The following is a 13,750-nucleotide window of genomic DNA, read 5'->3' as shown; positions in this document are numbered from 1 at the left end:
TGTGTGTTTATATTTTGGTTACTGGTTCATTTTTATCTTAAGGTTTTTCATTCTTGTGTGTTTTGACTTTACACACGTCCTAATGATATGTTTCAGTCTTTAGTAACATTATATTGTAGGCCTTGTCCTGCTTTCCTTCTTCTTGTCTCCTCAGTGTCTCCCAGTCTGTGCTCCCTCTGTTCATTCATGTGTTTGAGTCTTCTGTATCCTGGTCCCTGACTTCTTCTTGTTTAATGTTGTCCTTCGTGTTTTAGTATTAGTTGGTCATTTCCTGTTTTACTTTGAAGAGTAGTTTTCTGTGTCTCATTCTAGTTGAACTTCCTCCTTGTGATTGGCTGTTCATCCCTGATTATTTGCACCTGTCACTAATTGTGTCTTCCTGGACCTCATCTGTGTCTGGTTTCCCAGTTAGACTCCTCCCTTTGCTCTTTGTTTTGGCCTCTGCTCTGAGTTTTGCCCCTGGGTTACTTTGCACCCGTCTGTAACCCAGGTGACAGTGTGCATGAGGTAAAAACCTGATTAAAATTTATTTTTGTTTATTATTTCATCTGGAAAAAAACTGGTTTAAAAATATTAAAAACAAACATTCAATCCATGGATGATTATTGGTTGGTTAAAAATATGTATGGTTGAAATTTTAAATAGGCAAGCTTTTATTCTGAAAGTGTCCCAGCGTGGCCCATGTGACTGGTAGTAGCCAACCGGATTCTTTTCGGTTCTGACCAAGATCGCTGCAGACACACAGACGTCGAGCTGCCGTTATTAAACAAAGGAAACTTATCTAAAAGAATATCTTTAATTTTTTGAGAAATTGTTTTGTTTTTCCACTTTATCCTGCCCTTCAGACGTGTGTACATTGCTGAATGGGACTTGGTGAGTTCGTAAAAATGTATTTTATTTCTTTTGAGAATTTTGTTACGTTGAATGTATTATTTGGGAAACAGTATAAGCTAAGATGTCAGATTTATGTTTTTTGTGTTTTAAAACTTGATATTATGATGCCCATGTGTGAAATTGAAGTGCAAGTGTTGTGTTTCCACTTATCTCCGCTCCGCCATTTTGGCAGGTGTGCAGCTTAATCAGCATCTATTAAGCAAAACGCTGACTCTTGGCTAATGTCTTAAGCAGCCAACGCTTTATTTTGTTTATTTATTGATATTTTATGTTGCTTACATTAGGCCATTTAAGTTGGAGTGGAGAAAAGTTGAGCTAGTACTGAAGTGGGACTTCATACGCGGTGAAACGAGATGGCGAGCCACCGGACCTGATGAACTGTGAATTTGCTGATCTGTGCATGTGGAGCAACATGCTGTCTGCGGAGTGTTGACCGTTTTCATCCGAACTGGTAGGATTTATCCTTGACTGCTAACAGCAGTGGATTCAAGACTAGCGCAGAACACAGACAATAGAGGGATCAACAGCAGGACAAAAGAAAAGAGACTCTCATGTGCATCGCACCTTGTTCAGCCTTTTGCTGGATTATTTTGAGTTGTCTTTTGGTTCAATATTTTTATTTTAATATTGAATGACCCTGTGTGGTACTGCTGTGATATTATTGAGATTGCAAACTATTTTGTTGGTTAAACCTAACATAACATTGAGTCTGCCGAATCTGAATACAGAGCCTAATTTTGTATTAATTTTGGAAAAAAAAATAATAAAATAGATAAATAGATTTTGAAGCTAGAGAACTAAACTAGGTTTAGTGACTACTGAGTTAACTCAAACAGACAAACCAAAGGGAACTGAACAAATAACCCTAAGTTGAAGTTATTTCTTTTGGTTAAGATAACAAAAAGAGGGATTATACACCAGGAAGGTGTATGCTGTTGTGTTTTCTGTTGTCAAAGTCTTTTATGGTTTTTGTTGTGTGTAAATAAATCTTGCCGGCTAATTTAAATTTATTCTCTTGGTCTGTGGTCCTTAATTGTGGTGACACTAACTCTACTCTCCATAGCCGAACCTGTCATCTGGTCCAAACCCTGTAACGACTAAGGTGTTACAGAACAAAAGTGGCGAGCCAGCCAGGAGAGTAGTAATAAAACCTTAACCACACTGTAAATAGAACCATAAAACCTTATTTTTGACCCAGACCTCAAAATAGGCCAAGACCGGCAAAAATGGACATTGTTGATAAAGAAAACATTAAAATCCCTAACTCAGTTATCATTGGGGGCTTCACTGATGCAGACTTTGATGAAGAGTTATCTGACTTCCTGAACAAGTATGGGCGCATCTCGAGAACCATTAAAGTTGATGATCTCCACTCTCCCTACCCCAAAAATGCCATTGTGGAGTATGAGAGTGGAACTGCCTTGATAGCGCTTGAACCCTTGCTGCCCTACAAATTTGAGAGACCTACTGGAGTCCCTTACATCAGAGCCCTGTCAACGGAATATGTGTCAGCTGTTACAACCAGCGCCACCCACAGCTTGATTAGTGAACTACAGAAAATCGCCAAATTAAGTGGCAAGCCTTTTGAGGATGTTTTGCATGAGCATCTGTCTGAATGCAGTCAGTCAGTTGCTGGTGATCCAGAAACAGCTGAAACTGCATTTCCTATGCAAGAAACACAAAGTAGACCTACAGCCACAGTCACCCAACAATCACAAGCTCTTCCAAGTGACCCAGTTAAGGTGAATGAAACCAACTTAAATGTAACTGAATCTGATTCAGGCAAGCCAACACAACCTGATCTGCCATGCAATGTTCCAAAAACCCTTATAACCCACCCAGAGGTTCAAAAGGTTATTGTGGAGCACATAGTTCGGAGTGAATCTCCAGTCTCACAGGCGAGTGCATCCTTTCGCCTGAGACCCTTTTCAGGCAGGTTACCTTGCCCTAGTCACGAGGTTGACTTTGACACATGGCGCCACAGTGTTGAGCTTATGCAGCAAGATCCTGATCTGTCTGACTTGCAGTGCTCACGGAAAATTTCAGACAGTCTTGTACCTCCTGCAGCCAATATAGTTAAACATTTAGGCCCTCAAGCTTTGCCTTCAGCTTACCTTGAGCTGCTCAATTCAGCATTTGGTACAGTGGAAGATGGCGATGAGCTTTTTGCTAAATTTCTTAACACACTGCAGGATGCAGGTGAAAAGCCATCACATTACCTCCATCGATTACATACAGCTCTCTCCAAAGCTTTGAACAGAGGTGGTGTTTCAGCTAGCGAGGCAGACCGACACCTACTACGGCAGTTTTGTCGTGGGTGTTGGGATAACGCATTGTTAGCAGACCTTCAGCTCGAGCGACAAAAAGATAACCCTCCTCCATTTGCAGAGTTGTTGCTACAGTTGAGAGTGGAGGAAGATAAACATGTTGCAAAAGAAAGCCGAATGAAAAAACACTTTGCTGCTACAAGACCAAAAGTGTCTTCCCACGCCCTTGCAGCAGCCACTGATACATCGGAGCCCATTTTGCAACATCAAATCACTGAAATGCGAACACAAATAACTGAGCTGCAAACTCAATTGACAAGATTAAGAGCACAGAAAGCGGACCAACCCACAGCTCCTCCAAGCAATGTGGTCGCAGATTTGAAGGCACAGATCACTGAGCTTCAGAGCCATCTTGCTAGACTTAAGCCACCAGGTTCTCCCAAAAAGAAGCCCAGCACACCACAAGCTAATGCTAAGACAAAGCCTAGACCCAAAATGCCTGAGCCAATCTCCACTACACTTCAAGCCACAAGGAACAGACCAAAGCCGTGGTATTGTTTCCACTGTGGTGAAGATGGGCATATTGCCTCTGCATGCTCAAATGACCCAAACCCATCCTTGGTTGCTGATAAAAGGAAACAATTAAAAGACAAACAGTTACTTTGGGATAAACAGAACAATCAAAACTCATCCCATTCTTTAAACTAAAAACAGCCCTCATTGCGGGACAGATGGGTGCTGTTAATGAGACCAGTCCCTCTCTGAAACAGTCATTCAGAAAAAAGAGACTGCACAACAAATCAACCACTGTTAAACTACCTAAAGGCTTAGTTGGAGCTAAGTATACTGCTCAAGTCCAAATTGATGGTCAGGTTAGCAGTTGTCTTCTTGATACAGGATCTCAGGTGACTACCGTGTCACACTCATTCTATGAAAACAATCTCTCTCACCTGGAAATTCATCCAATAAATGAGCTGCTGGAAGTTGAAGCTGCAAACGGTCAAAATGTTCCTTACTCAGGTTTCATTGAGGTCGAGATTACCTTCCCACAGAGCTGTTTTGGTTCTGAAATGACCGTGTCCACCTTTGCATTAGTTGTCCCAGACACACGTTCTAATGCCCAGTCCTCTCTTTTGATTGGTACCAACACTCTTGACCTTCTCTATGAGCATTTCTTCTTGACCGGTGCAGATCTCCATGCACTACCTTACGGCTACAGAGTGGTGTTAAGCGTGTTGCAACAGAGACACAAGCAGAAGGAAAACAGTAGTCTCGGACTTGTTAGACTATCTGGAAAAGAGCCAGAAGTTATACCTGCAGGCCAGAGCCGAGTGTTGGAGGGGTCAATCCATGTTAACACCAAAACCCCAGACAAGTGGGTTGTTGTTGAGCCACCCTCCACATCCTCTTTGCCTGGTGGCATTCTAGTCACCAATTGTTTACTCACCTTTCCTGAAAGGCCCTCACAAAAGCTTCCAGTTGTTGTGCGAAATGAGAGCAAACATGACATTATTATTCCTGCAAAGAGTGTCATCGCTGAAATCCATGCTATGCAGGAGATAGTGACAACCAGCCAAATACTAAAATCCACGCAGCCACCCAAATCAAAAGAATCCACAGTGCTAAATCTCAACTTCGCTGATTCTCCAGTTCCAGCTAAATGGAAAGAGCGGATTGTACAAAAACTCAGTACTATGCCTGAAGTTTTTGCACAACATGATACAGACTTTGGTTGTACAAACAAGGTAAAACATCAAATAAAACTGAGTGATGAAACGCCTTTCAAACACAGGCCCCGTCCAGTACGACCTCAGGACCTTGATGCTGTTCGAAAACATTTGCAAGAACTGAGTGAGGCAGGAATAATCCGCGAGTCTGATTCACCATTTTCTTCGCCAATAGTGGTGGTGAGGAAGAAGAATGGAGATGTAAGACTCTGCGTCGATTATCGAAAGCTAAATCTGCACACCATCAAAGATGCCTATGCCATTCCCAACTTGGAAGAGGCATTCTCAGCCCTCACTGGATCGAAGTGGTTCTCGGTCCTTGACCTCAAAAGTGGGTACTACCAAATTGAGGTGGACGAGGCAGACAAGCACAAGACAGCCTTTGTATGCCCCATGGGGTTTTGGGAGTTCAATAGGATGCCCCAAGGCATAACGAACGCTCCCAGCACTTTTCAAAGGCTGATGGAGAAATGTATGGGGGACATAAACCTTAAGGAAGTCCTAGTATTTCTGGACGACCTTATAGTTTTCTCCGAAACCCTTGAGGAGCATGAAACACGCCTTCTTCATGTCCTCAATCGCCTTAAAGAATATGGGCTGAAACTGTCTCTGGAAAAGTGCAAGTTCTTCCAGACATCAGTACGGTACTTGGGACACATTGTCTCCCAACAGGGTGTTGAAACAGACCCTGAAAAAGTCGCAGCCCTGAAAACATGGCCAAGTCCCAGAAACCTCAAAGAGCTCCGTTCCTTCTTAGGTTTCGCTGGGTATTACAGACGATTTATCAAAGACTATTCCAAAATTGTGAAACCCCTGACCAATCTCACTGCCGGATACCCACCACTGAGGAAGGGTAATAGTCCTAAAACACCAGATGTCCAGTACTTTCAGCCAAAGGCCCCTTTTGGAGAAAGATGGACAGAAAGTTGCCAACAGGCATTTGAGACCATAATTGACAAACTCACTACAGCTCCTGTGTTAGGGTTTGCCAACCCCAAGTTGCCTTATCTGCTACACACAGATGCAAGCACAACAGGGTTAGGGGCTGCTCTTTATCAAGAGCAGGGAGGAGAGGTGCGTGTAATCGCATATGCAAGCCGGGGACTGTCAAAGAGTGAAAGCCATTATCCAGCTCACAAGCTCGAGTTTTTAGCCCTAAAGTGGGCTGTAACTGAAAAGTTTTGTGACTACCTGTATGGAAATGCTTTCACTGTGGTTACTGACAGCAACCCTTTAACTTATATCTTGACCACAGCTAAGCTGGATGCAACCAGTTATCGTTGGTTGTCTGCTCTGTCCTCTTTTGATTTCCAGCTCAAGTACAGAGCAGGGAAACAAAACATAGATGTGGACGGGCTATCCCGCCGTCCCCACCCAGAACCAGTAAATGACATTGTTTCCCAGAAAGAACAAGAGCGAATCAGTCAGTTCCTTCAGCACCACTTACCTGGTACTGATCTGTTCACTCATGTTTCTCAAAATGCTGTCAATGCAATTTGTGAAAAACACCTAATTCTCCATTCCTCGGACACAAATGACCATGCATTTACGTGTCCACTTGTAACTTCCCTGTCCATGTCAGCTAATGCCATTCCTGATGGTTTTGATCAGTGTGACAGTAATCCAGTCATTCCATGCATTTCAGTAGAAGAGTTAAAAAAACATCAAATGGATGACCCTGCGATCAATGAAATCATTCGCCAGCTTGAAACAGGTGAAACATCACCCCCTGCTGTGCGAAAGGAGATCCCACAACTTTCCATCCTTCTGCGAGAGCTAAAAAAGCTTAAGTTGCAGACTGGGATTCTCTACAGAAAGAGGCAAGTTGGTGAAGAGTCTCAGTGTCAACTGGTCTTACCTGAGAGCCTCAGACTCATGGTTTTAAAAAGTCTCCATGATGACATGGGTCATCTTGGTATAGACCGCACTCTCGACCTAGTGCGATCCAGATTTTTCTGGCCAAGAATGGCCGCAGATGTTGAGCAAAAGATCAAAACCTGTAGTCGATGTGTTTTCAGAAAGGCACTGCCAGAGAAGGCAGCGCCTCTGGTAAACATCCAAGTCACCAGACCTCTTGAACTAGTCTGTATTGACTTTCTGACTATTGAACCAGACCGGAGCAACACCAAAGATGTTCTCGTCATTACTGATTTCTTCACTAAATACGCTGTAGCAACTCCTACTCCCAACCAGAAGGCTAAAACTGTAGCCAAAGCTTTGTGGGAAAACTTCATTGTTCACTATGGATTTCCCGAAAAGTTGCACAGTGATCAAGGAGCAGACTTTCAGTCAAAGCTTATTCAAGACCTTTGTGACCTTGCTGGTATCCAAAAGGTCAGAACGACACCTTATCATCCTAGAGGAAACCCGGTTGAACGGTTTAATAGAACATTACTCAACATGCTTGGAACACTCAAAGACGAAGACAAGAGACACTGGCGTGACTTTGTTAAGCCACTTGTGCACGCCTATAACTGCACCAAACATGAAAGCACTGGGTTTACACCCTATGAGTTAATGTTTGGAAGACAACCTAGGCTGCCAATTGACCTTGTCTTCAATGTTCCTTTAAATCGTCGTCAGCAACAATCCCACTCGCAGTATGTCAAAGCACTCAGATCCCATCTTCAGGAGAGCTACCAAATAGCTACCAAAAATGCTGCGAAAGTTGCTGAAAGGAACAAGGCCCGTTATGACAAATATGTCACTGAATCTGTCCTTGATATTGGTGATCGTGTACTTGTGAGGAATGTCCGGCTTAGAGGCAAACACAAGTTGGCTGATAAGTGGGAACCTGTGGTACATGTTGTCTTGAGTCAAAAGGGCAACTTACCTGTATACACTGTCAAGCCTGAGCATCAGGCTGGTCCCACAAGAACTCTTCACAGAGACCTTTTGTTGCCATGTGGGTTTTTACCCACCGTTCCTGTGAATGTCTCCTCAGAGCAAGAAAAGCCAAGCCGGCCAAGTACACGTCAGCACCCTATAACTGATCCTGACGAACAAGACCTGGATTACAACCTGGACGACGAGGATAACTACCTATTGTATTATCCTCCAGTTGCTCCTCTGGAAGTTTCAAAGTCCATAAAGGAATACGAAGTGGTCCTTTCTCCCAGTAATCATTCAGATTCTACTGTTGAGCAACCAACCTTTGATAATGCAACAGTCTCAGAACCTGTGACAGTTCCTGAAATTGCTCCAGATGGATGTAATGAGCAAATTATTGGATCTGATTCCGAACCGGATATGCCACTGAATCTCAAAAACTTACCTGTACCTGGAATGGAAAAAGAAATGGAAACAGACACTGGTGAAGTGGAAACTGCACCTGAAGCAGAGGAAGCAACTCAGAACCAAATGAAGGAGAACGAACCCGTGGATAATAACACAGAAGAGCATGACCCTGATACACAACCAACTGTCAGAAGGTCTTCTCGAGAAAGAACAAAGCCAAAACTCTTAACTTACCCTGAGTTGGGAAACCCTCTTATTAGCATAGTTGAGTCTTTATTTCAAAGCTTAAGTGAAGCGATAACTAATTCCATTGAAGCACCTTAAATAGTCTGAACATATGCACTATGCAAAGGGACTTGCATAGATTTTAGAGGGGAGGGTGTAACCCAGGTGACAGTGTGCATGAGGTAAAAACCTGATTAAAATTTATTTTTGTTTATTATTTCATCTGGAAAAAAACTGGTTTAAAAATATTAAAAACAAACATTCAATCCATGGATGATTATTGGTTGGTTAAAAATATGTATGGTTGAAATTTTAAATAGGCAAGCTTTTATTCTGAAAGTGTCCCAGCGTGGCCCATGTGACTGGTAGTAGCCAACCGGATTCTTTTCGGTTCTGACCAAGATCGCTGCAGACACACAGACGTCGAGCTGCCGTTATTAAACAAAGGAAACTTATCTAAAAGAATATCTTTAATTTTTTGAGAAATTGTTTTGTTTTTCCACTTTATCCTGCCCTTCAGACGTGTGTACATTGCTGAATGGGACTTGGTGAGTTCGTAAAAATGTATTTTATTTCTTTTGAGAATTTTGTTACGTTGAATGTATTATTTGGGAAACAGTATAAGCTAAGATGTCAGATTTATGTTTTTTGTGTTTTAAAACTTGATATTATGATGCCCATGTGTGAAATTGAAGTGCAAGTGTTGTGTTTCCACTTATCTCCGCTCCGCCATTTTGGCAGGTGTGCAGCTTAATCAGCATCTATTAAGCAAAACGCTGACTCTTGGCTAATGTCTTAAGCAGCCAACGCTTTATTTTGTTTATTTATTGATATTTTATGTTGCTTACATTAGGCCATTTAAGTTGGAGTGGAGAAAAGTTGAGCTAGTACTGAAGTGGGACTTCATACGCGGTGAAACGAGATGGCGAGCCACCGGACCTGATGAACTGTGAATTTGCTGATCTGTGCATGTGGAGCAACATGCTGTCTGCGGAGTGTTGACCGTTTTCATCCGAACTGGTAGGATTTATCCTTGACTGCTAACAGCAGTGGATTCAAGACTAGCGCAGAACACAGACAATAGAGGGATCAACAGCAGGACAAAAGAAAAGAGACTCTCATGTGCATCGCACCTTGTTCAGCCTTTTGCTGGATTATTTTGAGTTGTCTTTTGGTTCAATATTTTTATTTTAATATTGAATGACCCTGTGTGGTACTGCTGTGATATTATTGAGATTGCAAACTATTTTGTTGGTTAAACCTAACATAACATTGAGTCTGCCGAATCTGAATACAGAGCCTAATTTTGTATTAATTTTGGAAAAAAAAATAATAAAATAGATAAATAGATTTTGAAGCTAGAGAACTAAACTAGGTTTAGTGACTACTGAGTTAACTCAAACAGACAAACCAAAGGGAACTGAACAAATAACCCTAAGTTGAAGTTATTTCTTTTGGTTAAGATAACAAAAAGAGGGATTATACACCAGGAAGGTGTATGCTGTTGTGTTTTCTGTTGTCAAAGTCTTTTATGGTTTTTGTTGTGTGTAAATAAATCTTGCCGGCTAATTTAAATTTATTCTCTTGGTCTGTGGTCCTTAATTGTGGTGACACTAACTCTACTCTCCATAGCCGAACCTGTCATCTGGTCCAAACCCTGTAACGACTAAGGTGTTACACGTCTTTTTGGACTCCTGCTTCCTGCACTCTGGGTCCTCTTCACCTCCAAATATCAAGACAAACGAGTCAAACCTTTCATCCACGTGGGAAGACCCTTACACATTAGCATCAAACCAGTCAGGTACACAGGTCTTTAGAGCACTAACTTCATCTCACACCTAGTGCATCATCCCCACAGCACCTCTCCACTCACCTGAACCATTTTCCCACAGTGTTGGGGTCTCTCATGTTTCTGATGTCATTATTTCATGGCTAGGTCTGGTTTCAGGTATGCTTACCTTACCTTGAACACATCAATACAGCAAACTTTGGAACAGGGTCACAGGTTTCTTTATGTTGTTGTACCTGGAGTCCGTTGACGCATTTGTCTTTGACATCCAGCCACACAGAGTCAGCCACCAGCTCAGACGTCCCTTCTCCAAACAGGATGTAGTAGACCAGCAGCCTGATGGACGGCACCATGTCAGAAGTCACATGAAAGATCAGTCTCTGTGTGTTATCAGCGGTGGAGAGGAACTTCTCACTGCCAAAGTGCACCACCTTCCCTTTAGAGATCACCTGAGGAAATGCAGCACGATGTCATGAGAAATAATACAAACAGGAGAAAGATCAGCATCAGGTGGCATCTTCTCCTCACCAGGTAACTGATGGCTCTGATGGGAATGTAGGACGGCGTGGCCGAGTACACGCTAAGACTTGCTAGTTGTCCCACCCGGAGGTCGGGGCCGGTCAGCAGGGTGTCAATGTGGAGATAACGCTGGTTTGGTGAGTAATAAGCTACTGGCGTCAGACTGAGACTGCTCTGACTGGCTGCTGGGAGGGTGGAGTCCTCTGTCTGAAACTGTGTCAACAAAAACACAAAAGGTAAACGATGGCAAGTAAAGAAGTACACAAAGAAGACATGAAAACACCAAGAAAAGCAAGTAAACAAAGACAATTAAACAACTAAAAGCAAACAAGAAACAGAGGTAAACATAACAACTGAACAGACGTACGAAAAGGACAGGTAAAATAATTAAACAACACAGAATTAAACAAAAAGTTAGGAATAAGAAGAAATGTAAACTTGAGAATAAGAATACAAGAATAAGTAAACAATAAGAAATGAGCAAGAAGACAGCAACACAAAACAAGTAAAAAAAACATCATGCAATCAACAAGTAAACAGCATCATCACAAGTAAACATCCAGTAAACAACTACATGTTAAAACACAAATAAACAAAAACAACTAGACAGCAACACGTAAACAAGAAGAAGCCAAGCAAATAAGAAAACAAACAAACAATGCTACGTAAACAACATGTAAATAAGAAACTTTCCTGCTCTCGGTGGAGACGGATGCGTTTTTCTCTTCTCCCCAGCCTTCCCTATCTACCCCTGTTTTTTGCTGCTTCGCTGCTTAGAGCATCTCTTCACACATCCCCGAACTGGAAATTAAATTATGGATCTGGTCAGCTGGTCTGTCAACATTACTGATGGCCAAATTCTCATCACGAGGAGATTGGGAGAAGGGGAACCCTCTTTCCTCTGGTCCGACTACACACCCGGCTGGCTATGTTATGGATTCCTGTGGGGATGGAAGATAACGTTCCTGGCTGTACTGTGTGGACGTGGCATATATATTGATACCAGGATTTCTTTTCTCGAATTGGACCTGGGGATACCTGGTATCCGAGCAGCTGTTCAGGCACTAGTAAGGCTGCCTATGAGGGATGCAGAAACAGCACGAACTCAATCAGACTCAGTGGAGCTGAATCGAAATGGATTACATCTGGAGGAGTGTTGGAGTGTCTGTTCTGCATGGCGGAGTAGAACCAAATTCAGATTATTGGACTTCTGAGAGTAACCAGAAAACTGTAAGTCTGTCAGCAAATAGTTATGATGGCCTGAACCAAAACAATTGCACTATTTGGAATTTGGCTCCCAGACGGCCTTGGATGGGTGTCTGTCTAAATCGCCTCTTGGAGATGTTTGTAAACAGATGCTCTTCACCCCCCGCCCCGTGTTGTGACCTGTATGCACTGGTATCCTGGCAACCAAGGCTGACTATACCATCTTATCATAAACATTATCATGAACTGCTGGTCTGGAAGCTGATTGGCCATCACAGTATCCTGCTCGTCTCCGCTGGCAGCCCCTCCCCTACCCACCCTAGTGCTCTCCAGGCTTTAAATGTGCTGCTGCTTTGCTGAGGTGTTTTTTTGGAACCTCGTAAGGTGTTCATAATGAACACAGTACCAGATGATTTTTTTGAACCTACCTATCCCAGTGTATCTCTTTCTGTTTTCCTGCTAAAGGTAGCGCTGGCAAAACGGCTGCATGACCTCAGACACCTGTCCCCCCTGTTTGTGTTTGTCTCTATGTTTGTATTTCTTGGATGGATGTTCTGTTAACTGTAATTTCCCCACTGTGGGACTAATAAAGGTATTCGTATTCGTATTGAAACTATGAGCAAACAACAAAATTCAAACAAACTTTGTGAGCAACATTTCATAATCAACCTAACATAAATAATGAGTAAACGTCGCACATGCAGAAAACGAGATCTGAGTAACACTTCCTGTCTGCTTTCTTTTGTTGTTCTTATCCCGTTTTGGTCGTTGTTGTTGTTTCAGTTACTGTTTGGGGAGCTTTTCTTTGTTTCCTGTACTGTTTGTGTTAGACTGCCTCATGTTAAAAGAACAGTCAGTGCTATGGTCTCCTGGTTAACTGTGGTTGGAGATCCAACATAAACTGCACCACACAAGTTGTATTTTAACTAAATGAAGCAATGTTTACCTGTACTCTCCCAAGATATAAATCAATGCATACAAATACTGAGAGAAACAAAGAGAGAAAGAGAATGGTGAGTAACAGACAGATGCTGGTAAACCACCATTACCACCCACCATAAGAACAGCCCTGACTCCATCAGTAGGGGTGTTACAGATGAATAAAGTGAGGCCATTTGAGCTGCTGGTGGAGCTCTCGGTACAGGACATGTCCTCGGAGTCCCTCCCCTGTCTGAAGAGCTGTCGCTCCACAAGCCTGACTCGAATATTTCTCACTGGCTTGTCCAGGTGATCCTTCACCAACACCTGTAGAGACAAAGTGAAACTGCAAAATGGCCAAATTGCTTTAAAAATCAAGTTTAATTAGTTAACTGTATTCGTGTTAGTTGCAGCTGCCTATAACTCGCCAGATTTTACATGATTAAATTTCCTTAGAATCCTATGGGTTCAAGGTGGGGTTGGGATTAGATCAGGGATCGGCTCTGAGCCTGTTCTTCTTTGCAGTGGTGATAGACAGGTTGACTGATGATGTTTACAGAGGACATTGTGAGCTGTAGTGAGACTAGGGAGCAAGTGGATAATAGACTGGAGAAGTGGAGGTATGCTCTGGAGAGAAGAAGAATGAAAGTCAGAGGGAGACAGGTGGAAAGGTGAAGATGCAAAGAAGAGAAGTAGTAAAAGTAGATGAGTTTAAATACCTGGGGTCAACCATCCAAAGACAGGTGAAGAAGAGAGTGCAGGCAGTGGGTGGAGATGAGTGTCAGGGGCAATTTGTGACAGAAGGACAGGAATAAAAGTGAAAGGGAAAGTTTGCAAGATGGTAGTGAGACCTGCTATGATGTATGGTTTGGACATGGTGGCACTGACACAAAGACAGGAGGCCGAGCTGGAGATGCTGAGGTCTTCATTGGGAGTGAATAGGATGGAAAGGATTAATTCAGTTCAAT

At 42.6% G+C, this 13,750-nt stretch overlaps 1 protein-coding gene across 1 annotated transcript in view; it reads right to left on the bottom strand.

Annotated features, from left to right (window-relative positions):
* The window catches only part of LOC115777858 (complement C5-like), a 133,864-nt gene that overhangs the window by 38,419 nt on the left and 81,695 nt on the right, over nucleotides 1–13,750 (bottom strand). Inside the window, exons 28-30 of the mRNA XM_030725869.1 lie at nucleotides 12,921–13,109; nucleotides 10,668–10,871; nucleotides 10,376–10,588 (exon numbers count right to left, since the gene is read on the bottom strand). Of these exons, the coding sequence (XP_030581729.1) occupies nucleotides 10,376–10,588; nucleotides 10,668–10,871; nucleotides 12,921–13,109 (606 nt within the window). The remainder of the gene's footprint in view (nucleotides 1–10,375; nucleotides 10,589–10,667; nucleotides 10,872–12,920; nucleotides 13,110–13,750) is intronic.

This window comes from Archocentrus centrarchus, unplaced genomic scaffold (genome assembly GCF_007364275.1).
Source record: "Archocentrus centrarchus isolate MPI-CPG fArcCen1 unplaced genomic scaffold, fArcCen1 scaffold_82_ctg1, whole genome shotgun sequence".
NCBI classification, from domain to species: Eukaryota; Metazoa; Chordata; class Actinopteri; order Cichliformes; family Cichlidae; genus Archocentrus; species Archocentrus centrarchus.
This window is presented reverse-complemented; position numbering and strand designations above follow the sequence as displayed.